Genomic DNA, 22,871 nt, shown 5'->3' on the forward strand with positions numbered 1-22,871 from the left:
TGCTCTTAGAAAACAAACCCTCTTGTATAATAGTCATTGGCAGTATTGCTGAAGGAGAAAAGAGAAGTCGCTGCTCTCTTTCAAATATTCTCCGTTCTGCAAGACAGACAGGGAAAACTGACATCTGTCTCCCAGTGAAGGAAGAGGGAATAAATGTAAAAATTAGTGTTGGAGATTAAAAGGCATTCCACTGTTCCCAGTGTCCCAAGGTACTGAAGGCTGATCTCCCATTTGGGGATGTCAAGTCGACTCCCCAGTAACAGCCCCAGTAGCTCCAGTGCCCTTTAACTAACTCAGCTGACTTGTTTGGAGCTGAAAAGCTCCACAGCTGCAGGTCACAGCATTGGATACATAGTTATAGGCATGTATGACCATTCATTCTGTTTGGTAATTTTGAAGAGAACAACAGGAGACTTAGTGAGTATCATAATACTTGCTAATTCACTGCTTACTATGAGTAAAACTAAAGGTATGCACAACAAAATAAACAGGAAAAGATTTTGTAATATTTTGCATTGTATAATCCATTAGAAAGTCCATATATCTGTGCTTTTTCTGTTTATTTTATGCTTTCTTGGAGTTTACAGTATGTTGCCTAGAAGGATAAGCATCATGTCAGATTGCTGCTGCATTTTCAAGCCCTTTCAAATAGGATATCAGCTTGAAAGAGCACCCAGAATGAAAGAAGTATATCTGGTTTATTGTGAGCGGCTTGCGAACAGTTAACTTAAAACTCTGCAATGCCAAAACACATTTTTTTTCCTTAAAGTACTCCTTTAGGATCTTCCTCTGTCTGTGTCTCTTCTCTTTTTTTACTTCCTTCAGTTGGTTAAGAAGGGCTGGACCCAGCTTCCTCCGGAGCACATCAGTGGTTCACTAAACATCAGCCAGAAGAAAGTAGTTAGGAAGCAACACATGACGCTCGCCCCACATCCCCATGAGAGCAAGAAATCGGTTCTGTCCTGTTCTTTTTCTTTGGATCACTTATTCTGTTGGGATGTAGGATCTAATGAGCTAAAGAAGAGTGCCAAAATGTAAAGAAAATGCTGGTCATCTTGGGACAAATTCTGTCCTTAGATCCACATGGGTGATTTCTATCAGTTCAGTGTGTGGCATGGTCACAAGGGTTCCTGCAAAACCACTCGATGCTGGACTGGATAGTGTTGATGATGAAGCTTTGCAGAGTAGACCAGATATTAGCTCGTATTAGTTTTGAAAATGCTTCCTTAACTTCCCAAATGACCATTTATAATGCTCTGTTGTACAGTTTTTTCTAACAGTGTGAAAATATAAAGACTGAGAATCCAATGCAGATCATCTCAAGGGCACACTCTAATTTAGCCTCAAGTTTCTGCCTGCTCTAAAACTGCTGGTATTTTTTCTCTCTTTCATTGATGTGCTTTTCTTCTCGGCCTCTTCCTTTCTCTATCCACATCAAAATATTATTGTTTTACCCACTTGACACTCTCAGTGGGATGCTGCCGAGTACAGAGCATTCTAGCCCTCATTCAGCCAAGCTCTTTCAGCATATGTTTTATTTTAAGTGTGTTACAGACCAGCCCAGACCCACTGTATGTATCAGGCTTATTCACACTCTTAAAGCTTCGTTAGACTGGCACCAGAACATTGAAGAATATTCTGAGGTTTCAATTAATTTTAAGTTTGTGTTTGTCTTCCTGCTGTTGGGCTTTCCATTCTAGTTTACAAACACAATTTTTAGCACCATCAGTCATACCAAGAAGTGGTAATGAGTCCAGCCTGGCTACAAAGGGTCTGGCTGCTGCAGTTCCCTTCTGAACATGAATTTGTCGAGGCTCACCTACTCTTCAGCAGCAGATATCCTTCAGTCCTGTTGCCAGGATCTTCCAGAGTGGGTGCTTCGTGTGCTGGGTCTACATACAAGCAGGTGGCAGACTGGAGGAGTGTAGGAGAGCCAGTTATATAAAAAAAACCCACAAACCCTCCAGATTGCATTGTCTGCCTTCCTCCTGCCACTTTGCTGAGGGAAATACTGTCAGCATCAAAGTGAAGTACTCACTCCTTCTCCACTCCCACCCTTTTGCTGAGGCAAGAACTCTTCCCTTCTACAGCAACCAGCAGTCTGTGTTATTTTGTGGTTTTCTTAAAGGAGGGAACAAACTATGATGTCCTGTGTGGTTACTCAGCTCATCTGACTTTAGGTACCTTGCACAGCTGGTGGAGAATACAGGGCACCTCCAGAAGATGAGTCATCCATCTAAAATTGTAATCATCTTTTTAAAAAGCCCATCCTTCCACTGATGTTAGGAGGAGCTTGAGAAGTCTCCGCTCCTAGCTTGGGCACCCTTGCGAAGTGCCTGAGAGTCAGGCAGGATGAATATGGGCCACATTGCAACAGGAAAGGAGACGCTTGGATCTGCTGAGTTGCAATCTTGCTGTGTCACAGAGTGTGTGTGAGACAATCAAAAAGCTATAGGCAACTGAGCCTTGTGTTTGTCTGCGTTACAGACGGGGAAGAGGATTGTGAAGGGGGAAGGAGAAAATCAGGTAACTATATTGAAACTGAGACAATCAAGAGGCCTATTTTAAGTCTGCAGCATAAAACTGTTGCGTTTCTGGTCAGACTGACACCTCAGGAGGAATTAAGGCTAAAACTGACCCACCGTGACACAGAGCACAAAGCTCAAGGGTCTTTGAGGTGCTCAAGGGTCTTTGAGGTACTCAAGGCCTTTGAAATACTTGGGCTCCTCAGGAGTTGTTTCTCATTCAGGTAGTGCTCGGTCTGCCTAGCCCTGGCATAATCTACCCTGTGTCAGAGATTAGGGAAAGAAGAACTAGCACAGCTGGTGACGGGTTTTCCTGCTCTTTTGCTTTCTTCCTATCAAGTTTTTGCTGATCAGCATAATTCTAGCACAGAATTGCACTGAGATTCCTGGGAAGAGGGGAAAGGTGTAAAACACTTGCTGCATTCAGTTTGCCAGGATGAGCTGCTAAGTTTGCAGAGCTCTAGAGGCAAGATTTACAATGAATCATTTTGACAGGCTTATGGAGAGCATCTTTGCCATAAATCACCACTTTTCGTGCAAAAGTCAATGGTATCCTGAAACACAAGCTGAGAAAACCTATATTCACTTTACCCAAGCCTTTTTAATTGTCATTGTAAGAAAGTCTGAATATAATAATATTTACATGTTTCCTCGATCAGTTAGAGATAAGCTGCCAGTTTTGACTAGCTGTCCTTCTTGGGATAAATCTTGGCCTTATCATTCCCATGTGGATAAAAACACCCGTTGGAAGACGGTGAACAATTAGAGGCCATTGGCTTCAGCGCCAGTGCACACACTTACCACAGGTGCCTCGTGCTGCTCCCTTTAGGCTGAGTAAGACTGTGGGCCTGTCTCTGTGAAAATGGGTCTGGCCACGTGGAAAAGGCAAGAAAATGTGCTTCCTGCTATTCAAATCCTATTAAATTGAAATCTTTTTGTAAATTAGACCCGACTCCTGAAGTCTACCGAACAGAGGAGCTGTTTCTTACACAAGTACGTTCGTCCGAAACTAGTTGGATGCTAACACCAGAGACCGCGGTGGCAGTGCCAGCGCATCCAGTGCCCTTTACTGGCAGAAGGGACTTTGACTTTCTATGGGTCCATAAGGGATGCCTTAGGGATTGGAGACTGAAAACCCCTGAGGCAGTTCCAGTCATGAGGAATTACCTTTGCAGAGATTTGCAAGTAGCAAAGGCCATTGCGTGGCAATTCATGCGGGAGAGGAAGTTTGGTTTATCAGAGACTGCTTTAATATTGTAGCACCAGAGAGCAGCTTAAGGATGGGGTATCTCTTAATTCTGAATTTCCATGATTTTTTTATGTAAAGTAAGGCTACTAATATTATAATCTTTGCACATATTGTGTTTTTCATTGGTATGTTTCATGGCTAGCCGCCAAAGGTACGATTTGTTCATGAAACCTTCTGAACTTGTCAGCGTGAGACAAAGACTGTTTAGTTCTGGCTGGAAATGTTAACGGTGCTGCTGTACGCTCCAGAGCCAGAGATAATTTTTGGTACTCTGCACCCAGGTACACCGCTACTGAGGTGCTGGTTTAAAAATGTGCTCCAGTCAGGTTTTGGATCCATTCTAGTATTTCAGTTCCTTAGAATTACAAAGACATTTTCACTTACATAGCCAGGAAAAAACCTTAAAACAGATTAAAAGATGGGAACTCTTCAAAGACTGCAAGATTAATTTAATGTCCTGCAGATTCTCTCAGTAGGCTAGTGGTAAAAAAAAAAACAACAAAACCCTACAGCTTTTCAAACCTGTATAAAATATTTATCCACCCAGGTTTTTAATGGCAGAATCTGCCTAAGTATTTACTCACAGTGACCTGTATAGTTAAGGCTTATGTAATTACACTATACACCATTTGCTGGAAAGTCTTTAAATATTCATTGACTCCTCGTGTTTTAATGTAAACAAGGCACTTAGAATACCTACAGTTTTTAATTCCTGCAAGGTGAAAAAGATGTCCAAAGCAGATGTTACTGCTTGGATGAGTGTTGCTCTGAAGCAACAGGGCAGATTGATGGTACTTAAATGCTATACCACAGTATCTTCCAGCCTGAGACGTACACGTCTGCACATCTCTCATCCCAAACTAGTATTCTTCAGCAGCTAGCTCTGCCTAAGTAACTAAAGCTGAAAGAAGTGTAAAATGGGTGCATATCAGTCGAAAAACAGACCTCTACATTTCTGACTGCCTTCATTGAATCCCTTCTGTTCTATTGGAACATCTAGTCAAAACAGGTGGTAAGGGGAGGCAGCAAGGAGTTCATATACACGTGCCTGGGCAAGGCACCACTGTGCCTTGTGAAGACATTACACCTGCTTCTGGAAGTAAAGAAAACTGTACTCTTTCACTGTTCATTAGGGGATGGACAGAGAAAGTGTCTATTGCTTGCCCCCTTGGAGTAGAGGAGTAAGACTTGGGGGCAATGGGCAGCCCGTGGCTGCCAGGGATAGGGGAGAGGGCCAGGGAAGGCAGATGACTTCAAATGCATCAGACACAAGAACTGCCAAAATTAGTCCTCATCTGCTGCTGACACTGCTTTTATATGTCTAGTGGATTAAAATTAATTTAACCTGCATTTTCTTAGACTGCCTTATCTGGTATAATTCTGTTTCATGTGTAAATTACTATGACTTTGCTGTGAAGCGAGTTCATACTTACCTGTGAATTTCAAAGTCAAAGGCAAATCAAAACATCACAAAATTATTTGAGATTCTTGTTCTGAAATGTTATATTAATTTATCCACTAAATCTTGATAGTGAACAACACAACATTCTTTCCCCATGTACCTGTGAAGAGCCTGCTCTTAATGAATCACTAATCTGACGCATTCCGCTTATACTTAAAGAACTGTGGATGTGTTTAACATCGTTTTAGTATTTTAAAAGGCTAATTGAAGCTGGGGACAAACCCCAGCTCCCCTTTTAGGAATGCTGAGGTTTTTGTGATGGATAACCCAGCAGCCTTTCCACTTGAGGCATTGCTTACACAAAGCAAAACAGTTAACTTCCAGGCTTCTTTTATCTTAGACCTTCTAAAAATGAATAAACTAAAAAGCAGCAGCTGATGAAAATAACAAAGGGTGGTAAGGTGCCTTTAGTTTCTTATAACAGTGTCTGCAAATTCCTGGTGGAATTCTAGGCCGGACGCTGATGGAGCTGGCTAAGGATATCGATCGCCACTTGAATTCACTGAATAAATAATGGTTGCCATAGTTATAGAGCATTCACAACTGGTGGGGAAGCACGGAAATCTCCAAAACACCTCCTGTGATAGTTTTGCTGGAAAATCACCCAATTAATTCTGTCTCATATCATGAAAATTATGCAGGATACACAGGATGCTTGGCCTCCTTGTACTAGAATTTCAATCATAATTGAGCGTCTCTGCCACCCATTTTAGCAGCTAAAGAGAAAAGGGCACTTGCCATCTCTTACTTTGCATGTCAGAAAGGTTAGCTGACATGGGGTCACACAATCATAGAACGGTTTGGGTTGGAAGGGACCATAAAGATCATCTAGTTCCAACCTCCCTGCCATGGGCAGGGACACCTTCCACTCAATCAGGTTGCTCAAAGCCCCACCTTCAGCACTTCCAGGGATGGGGCATCCACAATTTCCCTGGGCAACCTGGTCCAGTGTCTCACCACCCTCACGGTAAAGAATCGTAGAATGGTTTGGGTTGAAAGGGACCTTAGCGTATAACCCCAGCTGTTTTGAGAAATCTTATACTTCCACAGCACTTTTTGCTTTGAGTACCAGGATATGAATTTGGATTACACTGAAGAAAACGAGTTCTTTCAATTCGTGGTAGGGATGCTGATGTGTTTTTTCTCTTGCTTTGCAGAACGACATGGATTAAAAGAACCAAAGAAAGTGGAAGAGCTATGCAACAAGATCACAAGCAGTTTGAAAGATCACTTAACTTTCAGTTGCCAAAACAAAGGACAACCGCTTGAGTCTGCAGAGCCGAAGGTACTGGGTGTTCTGGCTGATTTGCGTTCTCTCTGCACACTGGGACTGCAGCGCATCTTTTACCTGAAACTGGAAGATTTGGTGCCAGCCCCTTCCATTATCGACAGGCTGTTTCTGGACACCTTACCCTTCTGAGTCAAACCACCCTCCTGAAAGGCAAATGCCCACCAGAGCAGGCAAACGGATCGTGACTTACAGCTAACATTTCTGCCCTCACTTAACAGAAAAGCAGCTCCGAGTCTAAAATGAGGTCTTTTCTGGCGCTTTGTCCTTACAACCTGAGGCCTGAAACTTACTGGCTTACTGGTTTGGGGTTGTGTTCTTTGTTTTCTTTTGTGTGATTTGGGTTTTTTAAACAGCTAATATGGCACTTTTGGACAATGCTATCCCAGCAGCAGTAAAAGGTTAACATGACTGTTTTAAATCTGTTGTTTAACACCTCATGGTATATGAGGAATAAAATTGTAGAAGCTGTGTTTGAAAACAAGAACAGCAAATAGTTGTTTGCCAGGGTAGTATGTATTTTGTGAGGATACCTTTAGCATACTTCCTGCATCAAGGGCACATACATCAGCACAATCTAAACAAAAAATTCACTTTTTTAGCAAAGTACATTCAATTGAACATTTCATACAAATCAAATATAGCAAAATGACAATGGCTGTTAGCTCCCATGTTCAAGTGCAATTTTTTAAAGTGCTGTCTTACCAAGTCTCGTTTATTAACTAATTTATTTTACTATGAAAACAAACGGAAGAAATCAAGTGAGAAAATTACATGCACTAACTTACCTGACAGAGTTTTCCAAACTTGATTCCATGTAGCGTGACTTATTGACAGATGTATGTGGAAGACACGGGAGCAATTGTGCCTCAGTTGTTCCTTAGCTAAGGAAACCCGCGTAAGTAGTGATTGGAGCATACAGGGTCAGCATCAGGGATAGGTCAGTTCCAGACTTCTAACATAAGTGACTAGTTAGTAAACAGACAGAAGATGGTTTTCAAGAACAAGCAAGTCTTGTAAAATAGTATGAATGTAAGTGCTAGGAAGGATATAGTGGGCTGCGTTTAAACATTCCGTGTTCGTACTTCTTTTTGTATGTTTATACTGTTGATGCCATATTAATATGAAATAATTTGTCGCATAGTGTCTTTATTTGTATAAATGTTTGTATGCATGGTATATTGTAATGGCTTTGCCTGTATTTATTGCAATGACTGCCAGCTCATGGGAGCCCTGTTACACACGATAACTAAATGGGGTGTTCACACTGACTCAGATACACCAGTTGGAAAACTATATACATATATATAATGTGTATATATATATATGTATATACCTATATTTGTGTGCGTGTGTGTGTGTGCGCGTGTCTTTTTATTAACCATTTGTATATAAAATATCTTGTCAAATCACAAGCAGAGTTATTTTACAGTTTATTTGCAGTGACTTCTAAGGCAGTACTGTTTAGCACTTTGATATTAAAATCTTGCTCATGTTTTGCTAAATTCAAATAATATTTAAGAAGTTTAGTTCTAAAAAACTTTATATGCACTGTATTAAGTCAAAATTTTGTTGGTCATTTTGCTAAGGAAATTTTTGAATGTCAACCTGATGTCACTGTATCTTTTGTTAGCTTTAAACATTCTAGCTTTTGTCTTTTTTTAAACTATGCTGTTTATATGGAAATTAAATTATACAATCAAACAGATGCCAAATGAATTGCCTAATTGCTGCAAAGGATAACCCAGATATTGAGTCACTGTATGGTTTTCAAATAGTAATCTGGTATTTTATCACTTAACTATGTTTGGATGTGCTTTTATGAAAAAATTATTCTTATATCAAGATTTATAGTAGTGTCAATAGGGAAACAGACTTCTAATCACTATAGTTAATATTTCCAGTTTACCTGCAGATAATATTTGGAAAAGTATTGCTTTTTGTATTGACTTTTAAGCTTATGTGCAAACATAATAGCATAATTAAATATCAGAGAAGCTAATGTTTCTTGTAGGTTGCTGTAACAAGCCTGACCAGCAAGACAAATATATTTTGACTGAATTTGCTTTTGTATATACTAAATATATATATATACATATATATATACACTCACACACATGTGCGCATACAAAAACATACAGACACAAAATCCAGAACTATGTTTACTTTTGTCCTTTTGTGTAAGACACAAAGTCCCTTGAGAAATTACTTTTATCTGGGGACAAATCCTGCCAGGTGCTGAGCACCAGCCAGAGGAGGGCTTGCAGGCACTTCTTGTGAGTGGGCCCTTACAAAGAATTTTCAGGCAAATCAGCATAGTGCAGTAAAATTGCTTTTTCGTTGAGCAAGGTTTATTTATTAAGTAGAATGTGAGTGGGAGGTAGCAGGTCCAGAGCCCCCGTGTGAGATTTCACGTAGCCAGTGTCCTCCAGTCTTCCATAGATAGTCTTAACTGTGATACTCTCCCAAATCCCGTCATCTGTGGAATTGTCCTTCATGTCATCTTCAGACTGATCCCAGAGTACAACCAGTGACACGTCACAGTGGCAAAAGAAAGAGTTAACGCAGAATAAATCTACTTTTCTTAGAGCTCTCTCAGTGTGAACATGCCTTTGTCTAGGCAGAATTCAGGAATATATCAGGTGTTAAGGGAGAGTGCCTTGCTTTTATTTCAGACAACAGTGTTTCGAGAGTTTCTTCACTCCGCTAACCGCAGTACTTTTTTCTTTTTCTTTTTTTTTTTTTTTTGGTGGTGTTAACCTGTGGGTTGAAAGAAATGCTCTTGTACATATACAATGTAAATTAAAATTATTAAATTGAATAACATTTTTTTCAGAGGCCCCATGTGTGTTGAATAAGTATGCTTAATTCTGTTAAAATCTGATGTGAATTTTTTATCATTTATAAAACATTAAAAAAGTTGTCTACTTGAGTCTTAAAAGTGGAAAAATTGGTGAAGCATGCTTAAGAACACTGGCAATTTAATGGCTAGTCTTTTGATTAAAATAGCTTTTGTATAAATACACTAAGACCGGCAGTATCTGGTTACACAATCTCAGATATTGGGAGCTGGACCATGGTTGTCCCAGAGGCTGAACCACACACAGTCCAGAGCAGAGAGACTTACCTGCCCCTCGCTGTACTTCTACACGCCAGGAAGGGACTGCAATTAACTTGCAGATGATGACATCCACAAGGGAGGGAGGGCATGGCTATAGGGCTCGTGGACCCATAGCACCTATGTCTGGCTAGAAAGAGGCCAGAGCTCTAATCCCATCTTCTGCCCCTTTGTGTCAGTAAATTCTGGTAAGACATCGCTTCAGCAGGCACCTGCAGCATTTTCTTTAAATGTGCATGCAATTCCTCTCCTTACTGTGCCTTTGCTTTGCAGGAGGGATCCTTTATCCCCTGCCAGACAAAACTGTTTGGCTGCAAATGCGTTTTCAACAAATGCAGTTTTGAGAGGCATCTGATACTATTCCAGGTATCACCATCAATACTGATGGCTCTGGCACACCTCCACAAGAGCTGTTCTGCAGGAACTGCTCAGCTGGAGGTTCCATTAAATGATGAGCTGTGGCGAGCTGCAGCATCAGCAGCTCCTTTGGAAATGCTGCAAAACAAAAGCTCAAACTTTTCCAAATTATTTGTTGCTTTTTTCCTATGCCTTATTTTAAAAATTAAACCATGAACCCTAGAATTGTTAATGATAATGACAATGATTTTTGCTTAATGGTCCTGTTAGGCAAAACATGCAGATCTTGTGACCAGCCTGTACCAGGGTCTGAATTTTCACCCAACAAGACAAAGCTTATCCTCACTGAACTCACAAGTATCTCAATTTGTAATCACTTCAGGGGCCATAAGCTGTGTCCTTAGACATGAGAACAGAACTGTGTCCTGATCTAAATCACCTGCACTTGTGTCCTTACGTGTGCCTTTCGTGCCGATACTCCTAAAGCACACCAGTGCCAGAGTCCTTGTGAGGGGCTGTGACGCCTGATGATTGACTCTGGCAGTGGAAGGTTGGGCTGAGTCAGGAATATCACAGAGGCTTCCTCTACTAGAGACCATCCTTGGACAGAGGCTGGCACCAAGGCACCCCAAAATGAACAACTAACTAGAGGTGAGTCAAATCTCTTTCTACACCTTCCCTACTTTTACTTTTCGAATTCAGGTTCATTTGTCTAATATACAAAGCTAAAACTTCAGTAATGTTGCAGAAAGGAAGGAGGGAGAGAGGGGTTTAATTGCATAAAATTAAGCATGGCTCTGACAAAAATTGGCAACTCCCTCTATGGACACCATGAAACACGTCCTTTGATTAATTATTTGTATTATAGCAACACCTAGAGGCCACAACAGAGATGAGGACCCCGTTTTGCTAGCTACCCTGATCAGCACCTCTAGCACCCACCCAGGAGAAGCTCCAGTCCAAATAGACAGAAAGGAGCAACACAACAAAAAAGGAGTGCCATGCCCAAGGGCATACAGCATTTCAGTCACAGAGCTGGGAATAAAAACTTTTGTTTACTGAGCTTGTGTCCAGTGAATGCTCTTAATTTGTTTTCCTTTTCTTTCCCTGGGCAATTTATGCTGCCACTGTATTGAATTTTATGCAAACATGATAAAAGCACTGAAAAATTCAAAATAGTCCCTGTATTCAAACTGATCTTGTTTATCCTGCATATATAAGTCATCCATGAGATTATTCAAAATCCTGGTCAATCACATGTTTGGAACTAAGCTGAGATACAAGCTAGATAGTATTTTAAAAAAAGATATTTTTCTGTTCCTTAGTAAATTAATGAAATTGACCATTAGAAATATTGTAAGATACAGATTAAACAGTAGTTACTAATGGATAAAAATACTAACTTTTAAAAATGCCAAACTATTGATGCAGTAATTGAATAATTGGGGAGTCAATTAATCAAATTCTTAGCAGCAGATGACATATTTAAGAAATGTATTCCAGACCCACATTTTGTGAGAATTACCAATACAGTGATTTTTCAAATAAAAGAAAAAGAAACTTGTTTACCATATGGAAACACTTTTAGCAATTTTTCTTCTGTTTTCTTTTTTAACATTAGACAAACTTTACTTTTATATTCATAATATGGAATGTTCTGGCTGGATTTGGTTACAGAAGAAGTTTGAATACATGAAGTTGTGACATGGCTGTGAAAGTTGGATGAGATCAAGATTCTGGCATAAACTCACAAAAGCAAGGATTTTCTTTAAAGAGAAGGGTGGGATTCCAGCTGTAAATAGATATCATATATATGGCAAGATACTTATGTGTGTATAATGGGGCTACTTTAATGTCAAACACAAGATTCTGAAGTCATGCAAGAGACAAGAACATGGAGGAAAAAATGCCATTTTTTCATATTTTCATATTTTCATAGAATCATTTAGATTGGAATAGACCTTTAAGATCATGGAGTCCAACTGTTAACCTAACACTTCCAAATCCACTACTAAACCGTGTCCCTAAGTGCCACATCTACACATCTTTTAAATGCCTCCAGGGATGGTGACTCAACCACTTCCCTGGGCAGTCTGTTCCAATGACTGACAACCCTTTCAGTGAAGAAAATTTTCCTAATATCCAATCTAATCCTCCTCTGGCACAACCTGAGGCTGTTTCCTCTTGACCTGTTGCTTTTTGCTTGGGAGAAGAGACCAACCGCCACCTGCCTACACCCTCCTTTCAGGCAGCTGCAGAGAGCTGGTCCCCCCTGAGCCTCCCTTTCTCCAGACCAAACAACCCCAGTTCCCCCAGCCGCTCCTCATGGAACTTGTGCTCCAGACCCTTCACCAGCTTCGCTGCCCTTCTCTGGACACGCTCCAGCACCTCCATGTCCCTCCTGCAGTGAGGGGCCCAGAACTGAACACGGGATTTGAGGTGGGGCCTCACCAGTGCTTCCTTTGTCTTGCTGGTCACACTGTTTCGGATACAAGCCAGGATGCTGTTGGTCTTCTTGGCCCCCTGGGCGCACTGCTGGCTCATGTTCAGGCGGCTGCCAACCCCCATCCCCCAGGTCCTTTCCCACCAGGCAGCTTTCCAGCAGCTCTTCCCCAAGCCTGTAGCATTGTGTGGGGTTGTTGTGATTGACCCAGCACTTCTCCTTGTTGAACCTTGTTCTCCTGTGTTGAACACAACTGGCCCTGGCCCATCGGTCCAGCCTGTCCAGATCCCTCTGCAGAGCCTCCTGCCCTCAAGCAGATCAACACTCCTGCCCAGCTTGGTGTCATCTGCAAACGTACTGAGGGTCCAGATCACTGAAAAAATATTAAACAGAACTGTCCCCAATACTGAGCCCTGGGGAACAGCACTTGTGACTGGCCCCCAACTGGATTCAACCCCATTCACCACCACTCTCTGGGCTTGGCCATCCATCCAGATTTTACCCAGCAAAAAGTATACCCATCCAAGCCATGAGCAGCCAGTTTCTCCAGGAGAACGCTGTGGGAAAAGATGTCAATGACTTAACTAAGGTCCAGGCAGACAACATCCAGAGCCTCTACCTCATCCACTAAGTGGGTCATCTTGTGGTAGAAGGAGATCAGGTTCATCAGGCAGGACCTGCCTTTCATAACCCCATGTTGGCTGGGCCTGATTCCCTGGTTGTCCTGTACATGCTGCGTGACGTCACTCAAGATGATCTCAATTTTAGATTGTTTATCAATTTTCCTTCAAAGAACAGAGAACTCTGAGCTTGTTAAGGTACAATTTTATCTCAAATAAATAGACAAACAAGCTAAGTGGGATTTAAAGAAATAAATGTGTTTAAGTTGCTGAAATATCTCAAATAAGCCGAAGTCTTTAACCTGCTAAGTAATGTACTAAAAATCTCCCTCTACAATAACTTCCACTGTGGTCTGTGATTAAGCGCTACTGCAGAACGAAAGTGCATTACAGAGATGGCTTGATACTGGGGAAACTTTCAAACACAGCAGACAGGAAACAAAAATTAATTTACCTTTCATGGGGTCTTGTTATTTATCTTGCTGTGTTTCCTAATTAATTGACGATATTGATGTTTACACAGGGATTTGCTCCTTTCCAACTTTGCTTGATCCTGTGAAGAAGTCAGAATGCCGCATTTGTAGTATCACATTTATTGCCATGGCAACAGTCAGGGATTTCACAAACACTAATTAGGGTTGGCAACTTGGAATGTTTTCAGTACAGTCTCATATAATTTTCCCTCTTTTACCCATTCCTCATTATACCTTACTTTAATGATTGACTTCTTCAGTATGTATACAGGGTTTTTTCCCCCATGTCCCCAGGATTCAGTTAATAACTTCTCTGATTTACAGCCACTTTTCTTACACCTCTGCATGCACCCGTTATGAAGTAGCTGCAGTCCCTACCTGCACTTGTGTTAAGCTCCATTTCTTACACTTCAAATTAGTCCAAGATTCAGTACAAACAGCTGATTTCTACACCGGCATGTGCAAAAGTAGTAAGGAAAGGTATGGAGGCTTAGCTGCGTCTTCCTAGGCAAGCTACTTTTAAATGTAGATGTTAAATCTTGCTCAAGCCAGAGTACAAGCCTTCTGTTCGCAAAACCTTAAGTTCTGTGAATGTCCAAAGATCACGTGAAATATTTTAATTCAAGCATACCAAAAGCATTTACAGACATTTAATTTACTATGCAATAATATGGAGAGCTGAGCCCACATGAACCTCATGAAGTTCAACAAAGCCAAGTGGAAGATCTTGCACCGGGGTCAGGGCAGTCCCAAACGTGGGCACAGGCTGGGCGATGAGCGTATTGGAAGTAGCCCTATGGAGAAGGACTTGGCATTATTGGTGGATGAAAAACTCCGTATGAGCCAGCAATGTCTGCTCACAGCCCAGAAAGCCAATTGTATCCTGGGCTGCATCAAAAGAAGTGTGGCAGCAGGCTGAGGGAGGGGACTCTGCCCGTTTGCTCCACTCTCGTGAGATCCCAGCTGGAGCACTGTGTCGATCCTGGGGCCCTCAACATAAGAAAGACACCGACCTGTTGGAGCAGGTCCAGAGGAGGGCCACAAAGAGGATCAGGGGGATGGAACACCTCCCCTGCGAGTACAGGCTGAGAGAGTTGGGGTTGTTCAGCCTGGAGAAGAGAAGGCTCCAGGGAGACCTGATTGTGGCCTTCCAGTACTTTAAAGGGGCTTACAGAAAAGATGGAGAGGGACTCTTTGCCAGCGAGCGTAGTGATAGGACAAGGGGTAATGGTTTTAAATTGAAGAGGGTCAACATTAGACATTAGGAAGAAATTCTTTATTGTGAAGGTAGCAACATACTGGACCAGGTTGCCCAGAGAAGCCATGGATGCTCCATCCCTGGAAGTGTTCAAGTCCAGGTTGGATGGGGCTTTGAGCAACCTGATCTAGTGGAAGGTGTCCCTCCTGATGGCAGAGGGGTTGGACAAGATGATCTTCAACGGTCCCTTCCAACCCAAACTGTTCTGTGATTCCTGCCCTTTCCTCCCTTTGCAAGGGAGTAGCCTGCAGAACTCCCCGATGAAATGAGGGGCCCATTGTACCAAGTTCTCTTCACATACATAATTGCAGACACCCCCAGACACCTCCTGCTATTATTATTAACAGAGAACTGGTATTTGATTAATGAATTCTGAGTCTGATTACCACCTTCTTTCACTACAGCATGGGGAGGTAAAAAGCCTTTTAAATGACGGAAAAACATCTAATAAGATATGAAGGAATTGAGAGTTCATCTTGATGGTAAATTAGTAAATCTTTTTAGGAGATTATAAATGAAAACAGGGCAGAATTGCTCTACTTGATAAGGATGTCTTATTGAAGTAAACAATATAATGTGTTTAAGAAGCAAACAAAGGATTTAGATTAGACATTCAAGTCAAAAGTGAACCATTTGGAAGAAGTCCTGTATTCCTACAGATGCTGAGACAAGCTAACATAAACATCTAAAGCAAGCCTTTACTGAAAAAAAACCCTCAGAAGTGTACATTTTGCCTCTGATTTTCTGAGGAAAGACTGAACAGTGCCAGCTTGCCCAGTTTTTGATGACAACTCCCGCTGCACTTCACTGCAAGAATCAGTTTTAAAACCCTGTCCTAATGCTTTTGAGAAATTCGAACCCAGAGCCCTCCAGCCTTTGGGACTTTATTTTCACGACTTAACTTTTTTCCCCCATACCCTTAATTTCAAAAGGCATAATCAAACTCATGGCAGGGCTCTTCGTAAGCTTTATGAACTGTGCCACAGTCAAGGATTTCCACACTGGGTAATTTTATTACATGAAGTTTCCCGTCTGCCGTACAGAGCTGTGCAATATTCAGCACAGACATCTGCTTTTCATCTGATTTCTAAAGGAAAGCCTGGTGGATTGCTGCCCCTTTGAAATTAGGGACTCAGGGAACAAGTTTAAGTTGTGAAAATAAAATGCCGAAGCTGGAGGGCTCTGGGTTCAAGTTTTACAGAAGTACCAATGCTCTGTTTTAAACTGATCTCTTGAGGAAAGCACAATGGAAAGTATTGCCATCGACTGGGCAAGCTGACACAGTTCAGTCTTTTGGAAAAAGAATCAGGATCCATCACACGTTCAGACACAGAATTACATCCACTTTAGACCTAAGTGATAGCTTTCAGGAAAGACTTTTCAAGGTAAGTTTTCAAGGATGGCTGAACCTGAGAAACTAAAAACATAGATGTCATTAACTTAACTGAAATAAAAGCTTGTTTTACTCCGTGCCTCTGAAGCAGCCTCTCTTCCCATGAGATGGAGTTGTTAACACAACATGAAAAGGCTGCAGAATCATGCTGCTGGCCTCTCAGGGGCAGAAACAATCACGAAAATCTAATAAATACAGTGGGAAATGTTATTTGGTGTTAGCATTTTCCACTTTTCCATAATGCATTATTCTTACAGCCTAAGTAAGGCACCTCTGTGGTGCCTTCCCTTCCTTGGCCCAGTGGCAGGGACCATGTAGATGGGAGGAGAAACAAAAAGAAACTCATTGGGTTTAAAACTAACCTGGTTTTCCCAGGTGGGGTCTCTGCTCTGCATCCAGCTCTGGTGTCCCTGGCATAAGCAAGGCACCGACCTGTTGGAGCAGGTCCAGAGGAGGGCCACAAAGAGGATCAGGGGGATGGAACACCTCCCCTGTGAGTACAGGCTGAGAGAGTTGGGGTTGTTCAGCCTGGAGAAGAGAAGGCTCCAGGGAGACCTGATTGTGGCCTTCCAGTACTTTAAAGGGGCTTACAGAAAAGATGGAGAGGGACTCTTTGCCAGCGAGCGTAGTGATAGGACAAGGGGTAATGGTTTTAAATTGAAGAGGGTCAACATTAGACATTAGGAAGAAATTCTTTATTGTGAAGGTAGCAACATACTGGACCAGGTTGCCCAGAGAAGCCATGGATGCTCCATCCCTGGAAGTGTTCAAGTCCAGGTTGGATGGGGCTTTGAGCAACCTGATCTAGTGGAAGGTGTCCCTCCTGATGGCAGGGGGGTTGGACAAGATGATCTTCAACGGTCCCTTCCAACTCAAACTGTTCTGTGGTTCTGTGATTCCTGCCCTTTCTTTACTGGTCTGTGATGCTATTAATAGGCACTTAATTTCCCATTTGCTTCAGGGTACTTTGGCCTAATTTTTAGATCTGCTGCATACCCATAACACCAAAAAGAAGCAAGGAGAGCCATGGGTACTCTTTTGACTCTTACTGCCATATGCTATTTGCAAGGGAGTAGCCTGCAGAATTCCCCGATGAAATGAGGGGCCTATTGTACCAAGTCCTCCTCACATACATAATTGCAGACACCCCCAGACACCTCTGGCTCCAAAGACATTTACAATTAATGAAGACAGAAAAAAAGAGTGTTAGAGTTGCTCTATGATAGATCTTTTATGGACAGAGGCATTTAGAGTTTTGCTCTGTCACATGGGAACTGTGGAAAAGTTAAGATGTTAACCCAGATCCCACCCTACTAGCCTATTGCTTTAAAAAATAAATCCTTCCTCTCTTATGCCATGAGTCAGCATACTTTTCCAAAATGGCTTTCAGACTAACAATTGTCAAATTGCTTGGGGAGACTGTAACCTGACATATTTAGCATGTTCTTCCCACAGCACTCACAGAAGCCCACAGATGTCAGCTTCAATCAAACTCAGCTGGGACTACAAAACTTATCAGGTTTGTAGGGCCGGGAGGCGTGTTAAGATGGTCTAAAAAGTAAATCTTCCAAAAACTTCTGTGTGTTCTGCACTTAGCGAGACACACGAGGCTGCAAAGGGCAGCACTTCCACAGGCTGCCATAAAATGACAGCTACATTATTAGTCCAATATTTTTTTTTTAATGTAGAAATTTCTAGACCATAGGAACTCTTTTGGAAGCAGGCTGCTGCTTTGGATCTCAAATTGTAGTCCCCTCCTGCTGTGAAAAGCTGTCACCATCCAGTCAGTGTAGTGCAAACCAGTCTCACAAACATACATGGCATAACATATAAAGCAAAGGATGTTATTATAATTGTCTGTATAGTGATTACTATTAGAGTAGGAGGTAAAAATTTGAAAACATCATATAAGAGATTTTGTTTTCAATACTCACCATTAGAAGAGCAATTCATGTGACTGAATCATGGAAAAGACCATAATTCAGTAAGGACAGAAAAGGGAGGAAAAAAAGTTTAAATCAAACCAAATACATTGTTAGAAAACTGCAGACGGTTCACAATCACAGCAGGTTTAAATGTTATGGATTAAGACTACACAAGGACTCATGTGTTAGTTCCAAGTGAGGGTCCATCTAGTCCAGCATCCTGGCAGTGGCCAGGACAAACTAGAAACGGGCTGTGCAGATTGATCTTGCCTTTGGGATCACTGGAGCTAAGAGTGTACCTACCAGACACCTCATCAAGCAGTGGTCTCCAAACCTTTTTGAGTGTGCACCGCTATCAGCAAAAAGTTTTTGAGCACACACCGTCAATATATGTATATTTATTTATTTATTTATAAACTATATACCTGTACTAATGAAGTTCTGTATTTTTTTCCCCAATGGATTGCCTTGCACCCCACTTTGGCGATCACGATTATAAAGGCTGTCCCATCATTTTAGTAGCATTTCTAGAAACAATAAATAATATTTTCTAAACACAGGGCACCTTGCAGCCAATGCAGACATCCTAGTTACTGGACCTCATTCAGATGGTAACGACCTGCCATATTTGGCCACCATGGCCACCATGGCATTTACTTCATGTGCACTGAATGTGATACCCATTAGAAACAGAAAGGGACAATTTGTCCAAGCTTAAAAAACCTTGCTGATTTAACAGGCTAGGAACATCAATTTAATGTGGGAAATATTAATAGGAACTGGAAATTGTTCAAGAACATACTACTGCGTATATAAAAAAAAGAAGTGCCACAGATTTTCAAGTAGAAAAGAATTCATGCTGGGGAAGAAAGAATTTGTGAAATATAGAAGATGCGGAAATGCTAGTCAAACATTAGCAATCAAAACATAAAGAATGCAAAAAAAGGATAACAGCAGTAAACGGCAAATTTTAAAAAAGGTACTCTGCTGAAAACAGCTGTATAAGAAAAGATCAATGGCCAACTCAGTTAGAAGGAACACATGCGAAACACATTAGAGTAAAAAATTTCTGCACCAAATATTCATCCATTTCTAAAACCAGGTATTTTCATTTTGAACAAAGGCTCAGAAAAGACAGATATGTTCATCACTATTTCTCTTCTGATTTCAGAAGGAAGCAGGAGGATAAATTGGCCCAATAAAAACTTGTAGATGGAACAGAAAACCTGGCATCCAGAATGAAGAAAAACATGATGCAGAGTCAGCTGCAATTATACACGTACAAATCAAGCAGCCTAGAGGGAAACAAGCAGCATGGAAAACAGGAAAAATCTCGAAGATCTTTCAATTACCAATGTATTCCAAATATTAAAAAAAAGCAAAGAGATGATCCAGGAAAATACAGATTTGTTAGTTAGATGCTGAACCTGGACACGTAATGAGAAGTTTCATTTAGAAGCCCACCAACACAGAATTGAACACTTAAGGTGCAATTAATAATTATAAATACAATTCCATGGAACGCAGGTCTTGTAAAACAAACAGTCTTTATTTTATCTTCTTCAGTTTTCTTCTTCACAGCTATTGTTCTGGTTCACAGAGGTAACGGTATTCATACAGTATATTCATAGGCCCGTGCCTTCAAATCATTTGACCATGGATTTTGGACATCACATTATATGGAACCAAAAGGATATAACTTAGGAATTGGTTCTTATCAGTCTGTTAGTGAATAATTTTGTCATTGCTGCAGATACCTAAGCAAGATGGTAAGCAAGGAGACAGGTAATTTAGAGAGTGTGATCTGAATTGCCTGATTAGAAGAGCATATTAAAAAATTGCACAGAGATGTGAAGACATGTATTGAGGAGTAAGAAATACAATCTCACAATAGTGAAAACTCAGTTCAGAGCAGGGACTCAGAGGTGCACATATGTATCATCATAAATTAAACTGAAACTAGTGTAGCTAATTAATTCCTGAATATGGCAGGGGATGCAAGCCTGGGTGGAACCTAACGACTATGTCCTGACAGTTTGAATATGCCAGTATGTCTGAAGCTGTAGGGCTCAGTTTAGGGATGAGCTTTCATGACCTTTATGTATAAGGTCAGCATGAGTTGCCTGATCCTTTTTTTTCTGCCTCTGAATGAGAAGGAGCTACATTTTCCTGACAACTTTGTAGATGAACCTGCAAATATAAGTTCAACCTAGGAAGGGCACTCCTGAGCTCCTAAATGCATCAGTAACAAGCCAAAATTTAGAATATGATAAACAATGCAAAAATAAAATTTATGAAATTGTATTCAAATTCTGAATGCATCTTTCCTTGCCAACTTCATGCTCCTTTTTAATCCTTATCTCTGATTTTTATTGGCATAAACGTCTTGGGAATGTCTGTTTTCAGATGAATTCTCAGATACAAACATGACTATTCATGCATAATTAAGAGTATGTTCTGTTCACTAATCATTAGTAATCACACTATAATTCAGCATCCAAAGTCCAATAATTAATGATGAAGCAGAAAAAATGCAATGTAATTGAAGTGACCAATTATATGTCACAAGAAGCAAATAGTCAAAGTTAACAACTCACAGGCATAGACAATATTTTCCTTTTAAATCTTCAGGTGAGGACTTTAAAAATCAGTCTATTATAAGGAATCAAGATCAGCTCATGAATGATTTGTGTACAACAAAAAAGCTACAATTATCCTATAATCCATTTACAGTGAATGATTCATCCAGTCCTAGAAACATCCATGCTAACACTGCATCACTGACCCAACCAGTTACTCTATTTTCAGGCACCAGCAGAGGTACCTCTTCACATACTGTCTTGATAAAGGTTCCATGCAAACAGGCAAGACCTGATGCTCCTGGTTGAAACTGCTGTCTCCATTAGTTTTGACTGAGCTATTCCACTTCCACCAGCTCAAAATCTAAAGCTGAGCAGTAACATCAATAACACAGTAATAACAAAATATTATGGATTGTTCCTTTTCTCAAGGACATATGTATATTAGCTTTTAATAAGTTTAATAGTCTTTGTGGACAGCTTTTATATAGTTATCCAGCTTACTGTACATATTTATGTTCTGATTTCTGCAGTTTCCCACTTATTGCTCCTTTGTTGCCATAATTTCCATGCAAGCCTCTCTTCAGCAACTTTCCCTTGTGCTACTATGTCCTTCCAGCAGTTCCCCATCTAGCTGAGTACACAGCTCTGCTCTTCGTTTCACCGCCAGTGGTCTGTATCAGTTAGTACACATTAACATTTTTGTTTTCCAGGGTTATCTCATGATAGTCTGCACCTGGTATCATGACACGTTTCCCTTCATGTCTGATGCCTGCACCTCATACACATGCAACTTTTAACTTGTTGATGTTTCTAGTCTATCCTGTATCTGCCTGTGGTCAATCAGTCTAGTCTTCCCCCGTATTCTGGGACTGGTGGAGATTCATGGATCAGATATGGCTTCTGTGGGGAGCGGTACCACCATGCTTCAAAAGCATTTGGTAAAAACTGCATTAACTATACTCCATTTTGAGTCCATGAAGACCCAGCTGTCCAGTCTCCATGTAAGCTTTGCTATTATTAGTTTGGTGCCTCCTACATTTTACCTCTTGCAGATTTTCTAACATTTTATTTCATTTCCTTAGTAAAAACATATGGCAAACAGATGTCTAAGCAGGGCCCCAGGCACCTATCTCTTTTTCCAGACTTTTCAGTATATCTGGGAAAATTCTGAGGTTTATCCTGATATGCATCACACTTGCAATTTATTTCAAATGCTACCTTTTCAGTGACAGGCATCCTAAACACCATCAGTTTTGGAGGTGTGTTATTTTAAAATCAAGTTTCTGTCTCTATTATTTTTTTTCCCATAGGGAATCTTGAAAACATAAACAAACTAACCACCAGGTTCCCGAAAAGGTAGCAGCCGGGCATCAGTCAGAGGAAGCAAGGATGATCTACAGATCCTTCTCCTTCTCACATGCACCTCTCAAAATGTAAAATAAATCAGTTGAGATTCATCTGCAAATGTCAGTTTATGAGTCCCTCCTTAAACCTTAAGTAATGCTTTCCACACAATGGTATGACCATGGCTCTGTCTGAGATAAAAGGGAAAGGAGCTGAAGACTTGAAAATGCTAAATCTAGTTCTGCTTAAAAATTGCTAGTCCCCTCTGAGACTGGGATTTAGCTATTTTGCATAGATTGTGAGAGGGCTGAGTTTTGCAGCAGCCCCCCACTTGCTGTGGCCAAAGCAACTATTCCATGGGAGAGAGCATCTTCCAAACCAGCAGGAAAATGGGAAAGTCTTCAGTAGAGATGCTGGTCTCTGTCATACACCTTTTTCCCAGGTGCTGGCCTTATTTTATACTATAATTCTTCTCTCCCCTTTCCCATGCCTCACCCTTTGTTGTACTATCCTTGGGTAATGCATTTAAAATTATATTTCAATATCTTGAAATTATTTCTGAATTTTAAAATTGTATGTATATTTTGGAGAAAGTTCATTTTGGCATGGGGAACTATAGGTGGCATTCTTTATTAAGGCTGCTTTGTAATTAGTTGTTCACATGGGACCTGAAAGCCAAGAAACAGCTTAACTGTTCTGTCCCCTTCCCAGGATTCACTCATTCCAGAAACACAAAATATTGAGCACAGAATTCAAGATGCAATCATGTGTTGAGAAGAGAGCACTGAAAGCCAAACATCTGCAAGTGGCAGATTTACCCTTATAACTGGATCT

The 22,871-nt window shown here is 41.0% G+C and overlaps 1 protein-coding gene across 2 annotated transcripts in view; it reads left to right on the plus strand.

Annotated features, from left to right (window-relative positions):
- The window catches only part of NR4A3 (nuclear receptor subfamily 4 group A member 3), a 29,062-nt gene extending 20,477 nt beyond the window's left edge, over positions 1-8,585 (plus strand). For both annotated transcript variants that reach the window (XM_056332832.1, XM_056332834.1), the window contains one exon: positions 6,394-8,585. In XM_056332832.1, coding sequence (XP_056188807.1) covers positions 6,394-6,656 — 263 coding nt within the window. In that variant the 3' untranslated portion in view covers positions 6,657-8,585. The remainder of the gene's footprint in view (positions 1-6,393) is intronic.
- The last annotated feature ends 14,286 nt before the right edge of the window (positions 8,586-22,871 follow it).

This window comes from Falco biarmicus, chromosome 3, assembly GCF_023638135.1.
Source record: "Falco biarmicus isolate bFalBia1 chromosome 3, bFalBia1.pri, whole genome shotgun sequence".
NCBI lineage: Eukaryota > Metazoa > Chordata > Aves > Falconiformes > Falconidae > Falco > Falco biarmicus.